This window comes from Zeugodacus cucurbitae, chromosome 2 (genome assembly GCF_028554725.1).
Source record: "Zeugodacus cucurbitae isolate PBARC_wt_2022May chromosome 2, idZeuCucr1.2, whole genome shotgun sequence".
Lineage (NCBI taxonomy): Eukaryota > Metazoa > Arthropoda > Insecta > Diptera > Tephritidae > Zeugodacus > Zeugodacus cucurbitae.
Genome location: NC_071667.1, coordinates 44,387,899 through 44,405,488, shown reverse-complemented (window position 1 = coordinate 44,405,488; position 17,590 = coordinate 44,387,899). Strand labels below are relative to the sequence as shown.

The 17,590-nt window shown below is 33.5% G+C and overlaps 1 protein-coding gene across 2 annotated transcripts; it reads left to right on the top strand.

Moving 5' to 3' along the window:
- The first annotated feature begins 1,779 nt into the window (after positions 1-1,779).
- LOC128919800 (uncharacterized) lies at positions 1,780-3,863 on the top strand. 2 transcript variants are annotated; one of them, XR_008469929.1, is made up of 3 exons: positions 1,780-2,353; positions 3,285-3,401; positions 3,559-3,863. XR_008469929.1 is itself a non-coding variant. In XM_054225127.1 (2 exons), exons 1-2 carry the CDS (start codon positions 2,792-2,794, stop codon positions 3,822-3,824), a joined length of 876 nt encoding a protein of 291 aa, XP_054081102.1. In that variant the 5' UTR covers positions 2,787-2,791; the 3' UTR covers positions 3,825-3,863. The 2 variants fall into 2 exon arrangements, 1 of the variants encoding a protein (XP_054081102.1); XM_054225127.1 differs by lacking the exon at positions 1,780-2,353 and having other exon boundaries at positions 2,787-3,401.
- Positions 3,864-17,590: the final 13,727 nt, after the last annotated feature.

Below are 17,590 nucleotides of genomic sequence, written 5' to 3'. Positions count from 1 at the left end.
TATATACTTACGATGCAATTAAATTGTTTATAATTAAAGTATTGTGATCCTGAATTAGGCGGGCAATTTATTCGCACATGTTTACCTTCTATTGCCCCTAAACAATGTGGTAATTTGGTTGCATTCCAAAAATCCTCCGAAATTTGTTTCCATTCCGCATTAGTAGGTGGACTGACATAAATACTTGCCAATATTCTCCACAATACTTCACACGTTTCTAAAACGACGGACCTGGCTGTCTCTAGTCCAATTCGAAACTTCATAGATAACACATGAAGAGCGCTGCCATGAGCCAAGAAACTAGAAACAACATAAAATTAACAATAATTTAAACCATTTTTCTTAATCGTACTTACTGCAAGGTTATGTACAATCTCTGCTCTGGCTCGATTGGACTCCTGCGCGAGTACTTTCGTAACCATGGTTCAACCAAATATAATAGTACTTTGAACTGTTCATGCGTAAATCTTGTTGATTTTACAAACAGCTCTGGGTTCTTTTTAATTAAAACATTAACACCGCTTGAGTAAAATCCATGATTTTTACGTGTTCTGAAAATCTCTTGATTTCCACTGCGTTGTCCACGTGCAATCATATTCAATAGAAATAAATCCTCCAGAACATCAATGTCATCCATAATTTAAATTTATTCGTTTTATACTCTCGCAACAAATGTTGGTAAAGAGAGTATAATAGTTTTGTTCACATAACGGTTGTTTGTAACACCCAAAACTAAACGAGTTAGATATAGGGTTATATATACCAAAGTGATCAGGGTTTCGGTTTTCGCCATTTTGTGGACGTGGCAATGGTCCGATTTCGCCCATTTTCGATACCAACCTCCTTAGGGTGCCAAGGAATATTAATTAAGATATCTCAATTTTTACTCAAGTTATGGCTTGCACGGATAGACGAACAGACAGACGGATTTCAACTTCACACGTCATCATTTCTGTGGACTTTTGGAAAACCCGCTTAAGTCGAGATAAGTAAATTTTCCAATTTTTTTATCATAAAGGCACATTTTCATAACGGTCATTTCTGTCTTATCGGCGTACTGATAGCGTGATTAGCGACGGAGATATGAATTTTGAAAAAGCATCTTAAGTCGATATTTTTTCCTAGTGCATTTGCGAAAACAACTTAAGTCAGATAAGATAGAAAAGAGAAAAAAACATTCTAAATCTATCGTTTAGAAAACCATCTTAAGACAACTTGATGTGACGCTTTTTTTATTTTGCTTTTGGAAAAAGAACTTAACTCGGTGTAAGTGCTTTTTCCTCGGGCAGAACTTGAAATGATACCAATATAAAAGGAGTTCAGTTCATTTTAGAAATTATTTTATGATCAACTCTCGCCTCTCAACTATCACGTCTTATGTCCTGCTAAGAGCATTTTCTGAAATTTTCCGAACAGAAAGGCTAAGTCTGCGGGTATTTTAATTGAACTTAGGTGTTTTTTTTAAATGCAAATATAACAAAAAGTTTGCCAGATAAGTTCTTTTTACAATGAAAAGAAGACAGATTCTTGCAAATCGTCACCTGAAATGCAAAATAACGTATCATCAAAAAATTCGAAATTGGGTTTTTTATTGATTACGATTCAACACATCATATTACATAAGTGTCAAAAATTTTAGGCTTCTGCGACCCAAAATACCCAAGTTATATTAAAAGTTCAAAAAAACGTATCAACAAGTGCATGCTTTCCTTAAACAAAATAACGTATCATCACTAATGTAAAAATAACAGAGTATTTTTTTTTTTTTTATAACGGAGTTAGCCTTGATTTATTGTTATGTTTGTTTCTATTAGTTATGTTTAATGTGCTTTGGTGATATAATTTAAATCGTTTTTATACTGAAAGTTATAAAACAGGTAAAACAAGAAAAGTGTTGTGAAATAATAAGATGTGTTCCATAATTAAAGATGCTGAAAATAATAAAGAAAATGTGCAAGGTTGTAAAAAAATTAACAAAAGGGAAGAAAATATAAAAAATCGAATGTATGGTAAACAATATGACGGCTTATCAAAAGGAAATATTTGCGAAAGGAAACCACGAGAAATAAAAGCAGCATGCACATCTAATTATTGTGTACAAAGTTCAACTCGGCATTGTTCTCTTTATTCAGAAAATGTGCGGAAGGAGATATTTGAAAATTTTTGGCAAATGTCATGGGACCAAAAGAAAGTTTATGTAACTAGCAGTATTGAAGTTCATGCTAAAAAGCGGATTTATGTGGAAAATTCCCGACGTTCATATTCAAAATCCTATTTTTTGCATCATAAAAGAGTACGTCATCAAGTGTGCAGTAAAATGTTTTTGTCAACCCTTGGTATTTCGGAAACTATGGTAAGAAGTTGGTTGAGTTCCAGTGAACTTTATAGCACTCAATTGGGTCCTGAAAATAAAAAAAATTTGCAAGTGGAAAATCGAAGAAACACAATACGGGAAAAAACCTATCAAGATAGATTAAATTATTTAATTAAATGGTTGGAAGACATTCCGAAACTAGAATCCCATTACCGACGTCAGTATACAAATAAATTGTATTTTCAATCAGAATTTAAATCGTATGCAAATGTGTATGAAGTTTATTCTCGAGACTGTAAATCGCATAATGCAAATGATATCGCTCCTATATCCTTCCCAAATTTTATGAAATTTTTAAATACAAATAATTTATCGATTTTTAAACCAAGAAATGATATGTGTAACACTTGCATATCTTTCGAATCAAAAAATATCTCAGTGGAACAATATGATGTCCACAGAAAAAATATAAGGGAAATGAGAGAAGAAAAAAATAATGACATTGAAAGTGCTAAAGCGGGCTTATGCTCTTTATTATGTATGGACATGCAAGCGGTAAAGCTTATTCCGCAGTCAAAGGCAAATGCATCTTATTACAAAATGAAACTTCAAGTTCATAATTTTACTATATATAACGTTATTACTCATAAATCTGACAACTATGTCTGGGATGAAACTGAAGGCAGTCTTGTTGCTTCGACTTTCGCAACAATTGTAATAAAGCACATAAAGAAAGAAATACTTAATACCCCAAACATCCATCACTTTATTATATATTCTGATGGTTGCTTTTATCAAAATCGGAATGCAGTATTATCCAATGCCTTAATATCGTTTTGTGTAGTAAACCACATTACCATTGAGCATAAGTATTTAGTCGTAGGGCATACACAAATGGAATGTGACTCTACTCACTCATTAATACAACGCAAAATGAATAATAAACAAATTAATTTGCCCTCCCAACTAGTTCAACTAATGAAAGACGCACGAAAAAATCCATATCCACTAGTGGTTCATCACCTACAACACAGTTATTTCCTGGATTATGAAAATCTTCCAAAGCGGTATTCATCTATTCGACCAGGTAAACAATTTTACATCTATTTACATACGTACATGCACAAAACTTTGACAAGTTTTATGCTCAGCTTTCTATTCTATTTTTATTTACTTATTTAAAATATTTATGGATTTTTAAAATAAGTAAATTATTTTATTTTATTATATATTTGTTCTCTCAGGTAATAAAGTTGGAGATCCTACAGTAAATATGATTCGTGCTTTGGCATATGATACAACGGGATCCATATATTACAAAACCTGTTTTAAGGACGAGTATCAGCTTCTTCCAAAAAGGACTACCAGAAATTTTGAAATTCAGCAGCCTAATCTTTTGCACCCGCAAAGGTTAACGATATCCAAGAAGAAATGGCAACATCTGCAGGACCTAAAGGCTTTGATTCCAGCAGACTGTCATTACTTTTATGATAATATACCTTTTGAATAATTAATTGTTTAATAAACAATTATTAAACATTGTTCTCATTTTGACTTGAAATATTTTAATTTTTTTAGTACTTATGTACATATTAATAATAAAAATAACATGAAATATGGAAAACTTGCACCTGTTTTTATTTAAAATTAAAAAAAAAGTATTAATATTCCAATTTTAAATTTTTATACAAATTTAGATTGATTATACGTTATTTTGATTCAGAAATGAAAATTCAAAATAACGTAAGACACCTACTATAAAATTAGCAGAATTTTTTTTTTATTTTTTTCCTAAAATATACTTATAGTGTTATGTTAATTCAGATTTGAAAATTTTGTTTCAATATCGCAAGTGGTTTTCTTTTTATACGGTTTTTTGCTTCTCCTGTAAACTTACGAAAAGTGATGTTACGTTATTTTGCATTTCAGGTGACGAAATATGGCAAGAAAATTGCCAAAAAAAGACACAGGGATATTAAAATCCAATTCAACTGATACAACCTCTGAAAGTTTAGTGGCAGATCAGCAAATGCGAGTTACGGACTGTGATTTAACCCCACTTTCCTTTGAAGTTAACACATCACGTGTTCGTTCTGAGTCGCAACAACGCAAGGTTTCTGATGAATTTACAAGTCAAAACGAGTCTGAAGAAGACGTCTTTCATGAAACGGATTTTTTAGACTCAGATTTTGTACCTTCAAGTGAAAATTCTGAGCTGAATGCCACCACTGAAAGCATACAAATTTTGACAAATGTATTAGAAGCGAACATCAATAATTTTGTCTCACCTGGTTTGAATGAGGCCGAGCTTTTTTCTACTCCTAATAAATCACCAAAACAAACTAAAAAGCCAGGTAGAAATTTAAACAAGGAATACAAAAAGTATAGAAAAAAATGCAGTGATTACACAAATATACAAGTTCTGGGGAATGTAGAATGAAATGCAAAACAAAAATTAGCTTCGAAGAACAAACCATCCTCTTTAACGTCGGCAAATACTATCAAGCCTAATTGACGTTCAGCACAAAAAAACTGCCTACTTAGATAACCCGAACAAAAGAGAGTACCAAGATCTATTTCCAACGAGGACTTAATCAGGCATCACTCTATAGATTGTATAAAGAAAATATTTCTAATCCGGTGTCAGAATCAAAATTTCAGGAAATATTTAAAACTTGAGACATTAAATTTAAAAAACCCCAGCTTGATTTATGTACCCAATGCGAAACATTGAAAGAAAAAATTAAAAACACTGAGAATATGGTGGAAAAAGCTGATATTACTTTAAAATTAAAAAACCACCATGATGCCGCTGATTTCGCATATGACTGTAAGAAAAGGGACAAAGAACTCTCCCGTCAAGATAAGTCTGTGAAAATGTTTTCTTTCGACCTGCAGCAGTGTCTGCCAACGCCTTATTTGAATGTTTTTTTATAAACGTCCCTTGTGGACCTTCAACTTAACTATTCATGATGGTGCCATCAACAAGGCCATCTGCTACATTTGGCATGAAGCTATTGCGAAGCGCGGAGCTAATGACATCGGCTCTTGCATTTATAAGTGCCTCGCAAGCTTATCTAATGACGTAAAGCATGGCATTTTATACAGTGATTCATGCACTGGTCAAAATCGCAACTCGTATATTGTGCTATGTTTGCAAAGGTGTTGGAAGATCATCCCACAATTGAAACAATTGATCACAAGTTTCTGGTTGTTGGTCATACCCATCTAGAATGTGATACAGTTCACGCACAGATAGAAAAGAAAAAGAAATACACTTCTATTTCTATTCAACATCCACATGACTGGTGAAATTTAATTGCTGCTACAAACAAAAAGTATATTACTCAGGAGATGAAGCAAGAAGAATTCTACAATTTCAATGCATTGATGAAAGACAAATATACCTGGAGAAACAATAACACCGAAGGTTAGTATTTTACTTTTAAGTAATATTATTAATATTAGTATTTTGCTCATTTCTTATTTAAAAATTATAATTTCTTACAATTTTTTAGGTGAAAAGTTTGAGTGGAAGTTTGTAAGGTGGTTGCGGTATGTGAAAAAGGAGCCTGGACTGATACGCTACAAATATACTCTAGGCTTGGGCGATCCATTTAAGGAATTAAACATAAAAGCACGGCGTAAAAGAGATCAAAACTATGAGCTTGCAAAATCTTATACGGGTCCTCTCCCTATTTCTGCAAACAAAAAACGCGATTTGCTAGATACAGTTTGTCAACAAATTCTTTGCAAAATACAAATTGACTCAAAAAATCAACTTTGACATTAAAATTCTTTAACAAAGGTTTAGTTTTTTATGATTTTTCTTTTACAGTATTATTATAGGATATATCTAGTCATAGAATATGTTAAAAAAATAACAAAAGTAAAAACAAAAACATAAGATAGGACTCAAATAAGCAAAAACAACTAAAAACCAATTGTCAATCAATTCTTTGCAAAATGCAAGCACATGTCGAAGAACGAATTCATGAGAAATGAACGGTACATTTTCAAAAAAAAAACAGCCAACACGTGTTCTTTTTCGGAATATTCTGGCTTATATTCATGTTTCGAATTGCACAGATCTAATTGGAACTACCGATCTAGTTGAAAATAAGAATCGTCAAGTAAATGAGTTCATGAGAAATTTAACCAATTGGTATATTTTCATTATTTCAAAGGAAAAAATAAAATAGGTGTCCAAAATTTTTAATATTAAGCTAAGGACTATATTCAACATTATTCAGGTGCAAAAAATAAAATATACTGCATTGGAAGAACTCTGGACGCAAACTTTCAGAGCTTTCATTTTGGGATTTTTCTAAAATAATACAATAAGTAGATAAAAACCCCAAAAATTTGACTGAAAGAGATGGGGAAAAATAAAAAATAGTATTACAGCAACAACAGTAACCATGAGGAAGTCATTTAATACTAATTCTTGTTACCTTGGACCCGATGGTTTGAAATGCCTATTCAATAGGATCATGACATATTTTGTTTTAAAAATGTTTAATAAGGAGGCAACCACGTATCATTTCAAGCTTATAAAACTTTTGTGTACTTCCAAGCTTTGCAATTCAAAGTATTTTAAATATAATTGTTTGTAATAATTTAAGTAAAAACTAGCAAAAATGGTTTTTTTGCTAATTTTGTGCCAGTTAAGTTTAAATAAATGTGGGCTAAAATAACGTACCACAGAGAAGTACTTGTATGAGAGCTGTATTTTATTCTCACCACTTATGAAATATCTCATCTACATTTAATAATTTTTTTGCAATAATATGGCACACATTGATGTTAAAATCTTCTATAATTGAAATATAGTATAAATAAATAATTTCGCTTTATATAAGACAGCTATATACATAATATTTGCTATTTTATGACTAAAGTTTTACTAAAATGAAGTACTCAATATATACAGCACTGCGTTTTTCCAAGATGGCGGCTATCTTACCACCGAGAATTCCCCACGAATAAGGTTTTCTACTGTATGTACTGTGGTTTACTCGTTGCTGGTTCGACAACGACTGAATGATAGAGCGTAAGCGTACGTGTGACTTGAGTCGGCACAATTGTGGTATGGAGTGCCGACCACTGCTCTAGTCCGCTTTTCGAAAGGGTACTCGCCGCTATAAGCCAGTCTCACCACAGAAATCTATGAGCCAGTTTTATCACAATTTAACAGTCGGAGACCTGAAATTAGCGAGATTGAGGGGTTCTTACGTTATATATCAAAAAGAGAGAGCTGAAGCTGTTACATATTTGTACATATATTATATCCAAGTAATTGGACTTTTTCTAGCAATTTTCTAATTAATAGCATACTGGGGAAATTGCGCCAAAATGTATGTTAAAGAGAGAAATATCACCGGAATTTTCCAAAAGAATTTTCGCTTTGATCACTAATCTTTTACACAACTTTTACCAATTTTTGCAAATTTTATTAAAATTAAACGTATTAAATTCGTTTAAAATGCCGAAATTTAATCTAAACTACTATTATAAAGAGGAACGATTTGTATGTATGTTTGTAATGAATAAACTCAAAAACTACTGTGCCGATTTCAAAAATTCTTTCACTATTGGAAAGCCACTCACCCCAAGTAACATGCTATATGTTTTGCTAGATTCTCAACTTTCTGGAAATATTCTCAGGTGAGGGTATCAAATAAACAACGTGATGGACAATCTTAATCTGAAACTGAAAATCCTGTTGCAGTCATTCTCTTCGCATCGCAATCGTGCGCCAGAGAGTCGAGTAAAGAGCGCTCGCAGCTGCTTGCTGAACAAAATTTCAAAACCTCCAAGTACTCGCTTGAGAGTCCAGTACGGAGCGTGTGCAGCGGCTTGAAGAACAAAATGTTACAAATATACATGCTCGCACTAGGGCGTCGAACTCGGAGCGTTCCCAACGCCTTCATAATCAGAGAGAACGAAATCGGACACCATAGGCTTGAGGTCGTAATCAAGTTTTAGCTCTTTGCAAATATAATATAATTTCATGTTCGAATTTTCCTAATTTTACTTTTTTAAAATGAACCCAGACAAGAAAAAGGAATGTAGATACATATGTATGTATATCAGTATGTAAAAACTTATAACTTTTGAAATGTGCGACCGGCTTCGCGGTCTGCTATATACTATATATAGTCAAAAAATTCTTACGCATAAAGACAAAAACGTAATAGCCGGTTGATATACATACATTATTGTAGATCTGTGCTGAACACAAAGACGACGACACGACGTAACGATGGCTGACTACAAATGACGCTTTGAAGCCAGCGTCTTGAACATTTTTAAGACGGCAGCGACATATCAAACAGCAATTTTATTGTTGCCGTACTAAAATCTTTCCCTTCAGTGATATTTACAAATTTAATTTGAAGTAAAATTATTTGTGCAAAAAATTAAAAAATATGTCGATTTGTTTGTTTTAAATAATCAATTGTTATTATAAATGATATATCAAAGCTATTTTACTTTACTTTGAATAATTTTACAATTCACATATTAGTGGCAGCTCTACAGCGGCCATTGTCGTCGGCAAAATTAGAAACACTTTTCATTTCTAAAAAGCTGTGCCTATAACAACGCGTGTATTTTAAAATTTGACAGATGTCGCTTGTCGCTTGTCGTCGTCTATTTGTTCAGCACTTGAATCATCACAATTCGCTAAACTTTGAATTTGTTTAATCTTACATTGAAGTATGTAACAAATGAGCAAATTTCATAGTTGGCTTAATCTTGGCTTCGGTGACGATATTGATTACTTTCTTCACAGCCACTCTTGTTCTACCGCACAGTCGAGGTTGATTTATGCTACGCAGCATGATGACAACTCACATTACTTTTAATTGCAAAGTGAGTGGTGATAGTCAAGGCAATTTTAAATATTCTGTGGGATAATTGACTACGTCATCCTGGTTTGTAGCTGTGTTAACTCTCCTGGAACGAAATCCTAAATTATCACATTGACATCATCGGCATCTTTGTTTTTTACAACCAAAATAGGTCATTCAATCAGCCATTTATTATATTGTGGTTTCTTGTCAGGAAAAACGCGATGAATAAGCTTCTCTTTCGAGTCCATGAAGTGACAGAAATCTTTTGGAAATGTTATTAATCCGTCGAGGTGTCAAATGCGATCCTACCATTTCCAACTGCTTCTACTATCGCAGTTTGATATTGTTGCGAAAAATTCTCGTATGTGTAAATTGGCGATTCTTTATATCTCGCCACAAATTAGATGATTTTAGGCATGCGATTAGTTCGTCAGCTTTGCAATTTTGGAAATTTTTTAATTTTTCTCTCCGTAAGAACCATCCTTGTACTTCAAGGAATATTGTAAAAAAATAATTAGCGAAATCGGTTCTGGAGTTATGCGCTTAGCAACACATTTTGCGATTCATTTTTATATTATAGAATAGGATAAAGTCTATTAGAGTATATTTTCTTCTACGTCATAAATACTTCCCGTTGACATATCGCTATGAAATTTTTACAAAAAATCTATCAAAATACTTTAAGTATACATATAATAAAAATAAATAAATTTAAGTGTAGGGAAATCCATTGGGTTTTCATAAAAAAATTAAATTAAATTTTAAAGCAACTTGCTAGCGATTAATACAATACATATATAATAACAATATCATATATCGGGTGATTCAAGTAGAGGTACTTTTTTTGGCCGGTCTTCGGTCCATATTTTTTCAAAAATTATGCCAACTATTTAATGTCTGAAATTGGATCTCATGATCTCGGCGACATTTGGCTTCAACAAGACGACGCCAATTCCCACACATCCCACACAAATCAATGGATTTATCTCAAGAGAACACTTCGGTGAGTTGATTGAAAACCAAGATCGTGTAAAATCAAACCGTTAGACTTTTTGTGTGGATATGTCAATTCTAAAATCTATGCGGGCAATCCCTTCGATTCAGGCCTTGAAACAAAACATCAACCGTGTCATTCGCCAGTTCCCAGTCAAAATGCTTGAATAGTCATCGAAAATTGGACTCAACGGATGGACCATCATAGCAGCGGCCAACATTTGAAGGAGATAATCTTTAAAAAATAACTACCAAAGAATGTAATTTCGAATGATAATAAACATTACCCATTAAATTTTAATTTTTTGTGTGTTTTCTTTAAAAAAAAAAGTAGGAAACCTCGAAATGGAGCACCCTTAATAACATATTTATTTACGTTATTTGCATAAAGTTAAAAATATTCGAAGAGAAGGTCGAATACCGGATAGATATATTAGCTGCCGAACTTGTTGATCTGTGTGTACGAATTTATGATATCCATATGTAATTAACTACAGTGGTGTTTAAAATGAAAGCACCCTCTATTGTGTCTGACAACGATGGATATCATGAAAATAAATTTTTATTTTTATTATTCCCTTATGTATACCAATTCTTATTATTTATATATAAATTTTATAGATGTTTTTATATAATATATAGGATATACAATTAATATTTTTGTCTAATTATAGATATGACCCGTAGTTTTGTTATATAAATAGGTGGACTGGTCCTCTTGCACATAGGAGCAGCTGCATTAGCAGTTGCAAATCAAAGGCGAATAGGGTGTTGCACCAGTTTCCGAATAAATAAGATATTCGACAAAGTTGGGCAAAGGCTTGCAATGTGTCGCCATCTGATGCCTTGTATATCTGTCAAAATCATTTTGACCCCCAATGTGTCACTAGGTATAAACTTCTGCCTGGGGATTTCCCTTGTTTAATGTTACAGCCAATACTAAATCATAGCTCGTCAAGTGCTGCCTCTAATTGGGTGTGTCCGCCCGTCACAAAAACGTATAATCGACCCAAAGAAGATGTAGAAGAGGACGATATGACTTTAAAAGAATTCGAAGAATTTTCAATTTTAGAAGATAATATGTTAGGACTAGGACCCCACAATAATGAAGTAGGTTTTGAGGCTTTAGACAGTCGGGAACGATTTGCTAGGTTGGCACGTTACTACCGGAGTAATACGCTAAAATTAAATTAAAAAATAGTAGAGGTGCAGAAAATTATTAAAAGTTTAGAAAAAAAATGAAGACCTTAAAGTAAATTCAATCGTTGCGGATAAATCTTCAAGCGCTGATGCTATTACATTCGCGAGGATGATCGTCACCAAGTGCACTTTCTTCAGTGACAAGGAAAAAACATTGGCACAAAATGTTAGTTATATGTCCAACAAAAGCTATAATTTCATGCGTGACGATTTCAGTTTCGCTTTACCGAGCAGTTCTCTTTTCCGATGGCACACAATTTCATATGTTGTCTCTGGTTTAGATGCCAATGTAATGAAAAATTGTCAAAAATATGTCCGTTCTAGAACGTAACTGCGTTTTCTTATTTGACGACATAAGCTTCAAATCCGATCTTACTTACAGCAGAGTTAGGGATGTAATTGATGGATTTATAGATTTAAGAGAAGACCATCGCAAAATGAAAATAGGAAATAAGTGTATATTTTTCACGGTCTTCAAATTGGAAATATGTATGTGTTGTCCCATTATATTTCTAAAGGTGGTATTCTTACCAAAACTTTGGCTCCTATTTTGATTAACTACATCTCAGCACTAAAATCTATGCTTCGAAAACTTCAATTAATAATTCTCTTAGAATTAGCGAAGAACACCCTTATGCAATGCACGAAGGGTCGAAAATTTACTGCTTATATGACTATTGCCATCTAATTAAGTCCGTCCGTAATACTCTCATGAATTTCAACCCCAGATGGAACAACTAGTTTCGATGTCATTAAAACATTCTATTCTATTGATAAAAGTAACGTCAATTTTAAAATCTATTCCAAATTAACTGAGCCCCATATTAATCCCAGCGTCTTCGAAAAAATGTCTGTAAAGCGTGGCACCCAGGTTCTAAGCAATTCCGTCGCTTCAGGGATTGAAATGGCCTTAAGCAAAAATCGGTCCGACGAATATATGTATATTAAAGTGTGCAAAGCCTACCCAATTATTTGTGAAAAAGATGAACGATCTCTTTGGCGATCTAGACTCTAAAGTATCCCAAATCCAAAAATCCTTCCAAATGTCCGTTAGCCAAGAATGATTCAATGCCTACATGATTACATCAGGTTTTTGATGTCAATTAAACTTCCGAATGGTGCTAAAAATAAGGAGGTTTTTATCACACTAAGTGAGTTTTTATCACACTAAGTGGTATGATTAAATTAAGAGCTATTTCAAGACCAAGAGGAATTAAAGTTTGTTTTCCTGGGAAAATTGAATCAGGGTGCGTTTGACATTTTTTTATAGAGTCCGAGCAAGTCAGGGTATAAATACCCATCCTAGAGCCAATGAGCCAATTTTAAGAAACCAATTTGTTAATAAGGGTGGTAATTGTCAGGATGATGACGATATAAATTTAGATTGGAATATAGGCCCCGAAATTCGTCATCTAGAGTTACAGGGAACCGAGCAGGAATGTGAGCAACTAGCCATTGAAATAAATATTTCTGGCGAAAATTTTTTTGAGGAGGATGACACAGCAGACGTCCACGTCAAACGATATTACACAGGCTGTGGTATATACCAGAAAATTATGTAAAATCCATTGCGAAAACTGTAAAAAAGCAATTACGAAGACACAATGCGACCTTATGCTTTATTCGGACGCTCTTATCAAAGCCAAAAATTATAAGGAAGACACCGACTTACGGATTGTCAATCCTGATGATAGGGTCTTCGAAGTGTGTCGACTTCAAATGGTGTGGTACGTCAGGCTCTTCAACAAATATGCGCACTATTCGAATTTTCGGAGTTTAACGTTGTCCGCAAAAAAGCGAAAAAGTTTTCTCTCAGTGGTTTTCGGAAGCTTATAAAATTAAATTGTTAGAATACATAGAGACTCTTCTTTTATATAAAAATTCGAAATGGTTTGTGACAGAGGAATTAGGCAAGGAATGACATCGAAAGCGCGTTGACAAAATGAATAAATTGAATTATGTTGCAAGCCATATCCCTATGTTTTAAGAGCATCTTATTTTCGGGTAAATAAAACTAACGAAACGATAACTAATAAAATTTTTTAAATTATTTTTATCGATATTCAATTTACAGTTTTTTTATTTTCAGCCGCTTTTCTTCTACTACCCAAAATTTTTGGAATTTGGTCACGTTTTCGAGACATTAGGCACTTTACACGTCCAGTAATTTATAATTTAGGGCATTTTTCTCGCTCTGGCTCTAGTATCTCCTTATTTACATTGCTGATAGCTCTCAAACGTTTTTGGGGATTATGGTTGTTGGACATCTTCAAACTAAACCCTTTGCACGGCCATTTAACACGTTGGCTGCCAATGTATAACCGGTGATCACAACAAAAAACTACCCCCAGGTGCCAGTGTATCACCGGTGATCACAGCAAAAAACTACTCCCAGGTGCCAATGTATCACCGGTGATACACGCCTAGGCCTCTAGAATTTAGGGGCTGGGGCCTTAACGGAAGGAGTTTTAAGAAAGACGTAAGTTAATTTTAACAGAAAAAATATTTAATTTCATAGTAAAACACAACTTAAAAAAATAATACTGAATTATAAATAGGAAACTGCAATTCATTCCTGTAAACAAAAAACAATTATATAAATTCAATGTATTTGCTGAAAATGATTGAGGCATAAGAATGGAGACCGAGGACATTGTCCGCAGTATGTGGATACAAGTTTGGCCTTCTTCCTTGCAGCTGGCGAAAAGGTTGCAGTCTTCAGTCTTCTCCTTTCATCCTTATTCATCCTGCTGCTGCTGCGAGTACTAATCCCACATATTTGATAATTAGCATTTCTATTTGTCTCTTCAACAATAATATCCAAGATATCATCGGTCAAAAACTTTCTATAATACACAAATGGCGAGCCGGCATCATGTTGCGAAGCATAAGGTAGACTTATGGATCCCTCAAATTTTTTCAAAGTCGCTCCGGTGGCAGGCGAATCCCATTCTGTCGTAGTTCCCGTCGGATGTTCATCTACGATATTACTAAAACTCACATTTTGGTCTTCTAGGAAACTGTCATCACTCGATGTATCACTGCTGGAATCTGGGATGTACGATTCTTCATCTGGACTAAAATCTTGTCCACTATAACTGGAATCTTCTGCTGATTCCAACACCTCCCGTATTTCCTCGGAATTCATAACTTCACAACTTCACTTCACTTTCTCACTGAATACTTGAACTGTTTGCTATGAACTCTAGCTTTACACTGATTTCCATTTCGCAATGTGATCACCGGTGATACACATTGCAAAAAATAAATAACAGTTAAAAAAAACAGCAAGTGTTCACCGGTGATCACAGCAAAAAAACATTCTCAAACGCGTCGGGAGCACGACTTTTTTTCATGGGAAAAAAATCCCGTTGTAACTCAAAGCACAACATGAATTTTTTTGCTTGGCAACTGGGAGTAGTTTTTTGCTGTGATCACCGGTGATACACTGGCACCTGGGGGAAGTTTTTTGTTGTGATCACCGGTGATACATTGGCAGCCAACGTGTTAAAAATACAATATTGAGTATTTTAGATATGAAAAATGCAAAAATGAATCACCAACTAATTGACAAATTCTATGCAAATATCTTTACGAAGAAGAGGTAACGGTAAAGTACGGTTAACTGTGTAACACGTGCTTAACAAGTAGACAAATCGAACACCTTCCGCTTATATGCCTGTAATATTTATGCCACAAATAAAAAAATTGTTTGCAATTTTCCTCTTTTAAGTGCCTTTTTATATTTTTGACATTGAATGCGCTGAGTATTGTCAAAAGGAAAACTTATATGTACATAATTTTCTAATGATTTTTTATATTTATTGTTATAAATAAGTATGTATTTTATTATAAATAAGAAATAAATGAAATGAAATAAAGAAATCCTGTCTAAGCGCATTCATTTTTTTTATTTTGGATATGGAAATATTCCTTTGATAACCCCGCGAAATCCAAGCACAAGACTCGCGGTTACATTTGGGCAAATTTTGGTCCAGAAATAAAATAGTTAAACATGGGGTTATATAACTTTTTTATATATATGTGGTTTGTGAAGAAACAGTTTACACATTGAAAAGAAATACACTTTCTCACCTTCCGCAGCAAAATTTATTACTTTTTACTTCAGTACAACATTTTGAATCAGGGATGGTTACATAAAGTATTTAAAGAGTAGTGATGCAAAAAAAGCTGTGAAAGCAATGCAAAAAGAAACCAAGAACAACAAAAAAAAAACAAAAATAATTCAATTTTGTTATTGGCAAGAAACACTTTACACACTTCGATTTTTTCTTGTTAAGCACGTGTTACAAAGTTAACCGTACTTTACCGTTAAGCATTTACGTAAAGGTATTTACAACGATTTTGTCAATTAGTTGGTGATTCATTTTTGCTTTTTTCATATCTAAAATACCCAATATTGTCTTTGATCGGAAAATAAGGAAATACTAGAACCGAAGCGAAAAAATGCAGTAAATTATAAATAAGTGGACATGTACAGTGCCTAATGTCTCGAAAACTTGGCCAAATTCGATCAGTGTTCTTACGAAATAGCTTCAGGAAGAGTACAACATTCAGATTTCTCGTGAAACTGCGCGCCAAAACATGCGTGCCTAACAAGTAAAAAACTCGAGGTGTGTAAAGTTTCTTGACACTAACAAATTTGAATAATTTTTGTTTTTTGTTGTTCTTGGTTTGTTTTTGCATTGCTATCATCTTTTTTTGCATCAATTCTCTTTAAATACTGTATGTTACTATCTCTGATTCGAAACAAATTTTGAACTGAAGAAAAGAGTAATACATTTTGCTGCGGATAGTGCAAAAATGTTTTTATTTTCACTGAATAAACTGTTTCTTGAGAAACTATATACAGTGAGTAACTTTGATATATTTAACACATATGTATGTAAGTCATATGTATGTATATGCAAGCTTTAACTGATTAAAATGTGGTTATTATTAATATTGTAAAAAATTGTTTAAAATACAAATTCATATAAACATCGCAAATAATTACATACAATGTTACATACAATGCATGTATCACATAACCTCATTGAAATTTACTAAACTGGGCGCAATATCATATCAGCGCATATGTACATACAGTGGCTCACAGCTTATTTCGTGTAAGCAACAATTTTGATAATACTGATATGAAATTAATATTTTTTGCTCTGAACTAAATGAACGAATGATGCAATTATATTGATAATTTAGTTTTAAATACAAAACATGTCAACAAATTTACAAAAGTATTCAAATTCAATATTTTATTAAACAAAAACCAAAAACACTCATAATTCATGGGGCACAGCTTATTTCGTGTGTTGATTTTCGTTCATGTGATACATGCAAATAACGGATGCAGAAAACTAACGGTAAATCAAAGTGTGAACTATGAATACTTAAGAAGCAGTTTATGTTCTAAAAACAATGCAGATCAGTTGCAATTACGCGGTATATCAACATGGGTCCACGCACTTCAATTGAAAAACGCGAATTAGTTATTAAACATTTTCAAAGTGGAAAAACGCAAAAACAAATTGCTGAAATGGTTGACTTAAGTTCATCTACAGTCCAATAAATAATTCAGCGCTTTGTACGTGAAAATCGCGTGCATAACAAGGGTCGAAAGGCTCCTAATAAAATTTTTAATGAAACGGATGAGAGGTGGATTTAAAAAAAAATTAAAAAAGAACCAATGTTAAGTGCTCCAGCGGTGGCCAAAGATGTTGAAATGTTTCTCGGCAAAAAATTTCATCCAGAAACTGTGCGCAGAATATTAAGGGATTCCAATTTTCATGGCCGAACAGCCCGGAATAAGCCTTGTATAAATAAGAAAAATAAAAAAGCCCGTTTGCAGTTCGCAAAAGACCATTTAAACAAGGACAATGCTTTTTGGAATACAATTATTTTCGCCGATGAGAGCAAGTTTAATCTTTTTGCGTCAGATGGTAAAGCATACGTATGGCGGAAACCAAATACTGAGCTCCAAACAAAAAATTTACGCGCAACAGTAAAACATGGTGGCGGTCATGTAATGGTTTGGGGGTGTATGTCATCTGCAGGCGTTGGTCGATTGGAGTTTATAGACTCCACTATGAATAAAGAAGTGTACCTAGACTTACTGAAGCAAAATTTGCTTCAAAGTGCAGAAGACCTGGGTATACGTGATACTTTTCGCTTCTACCAGGACAATGACCCTAAACATAAATCTGGTCTT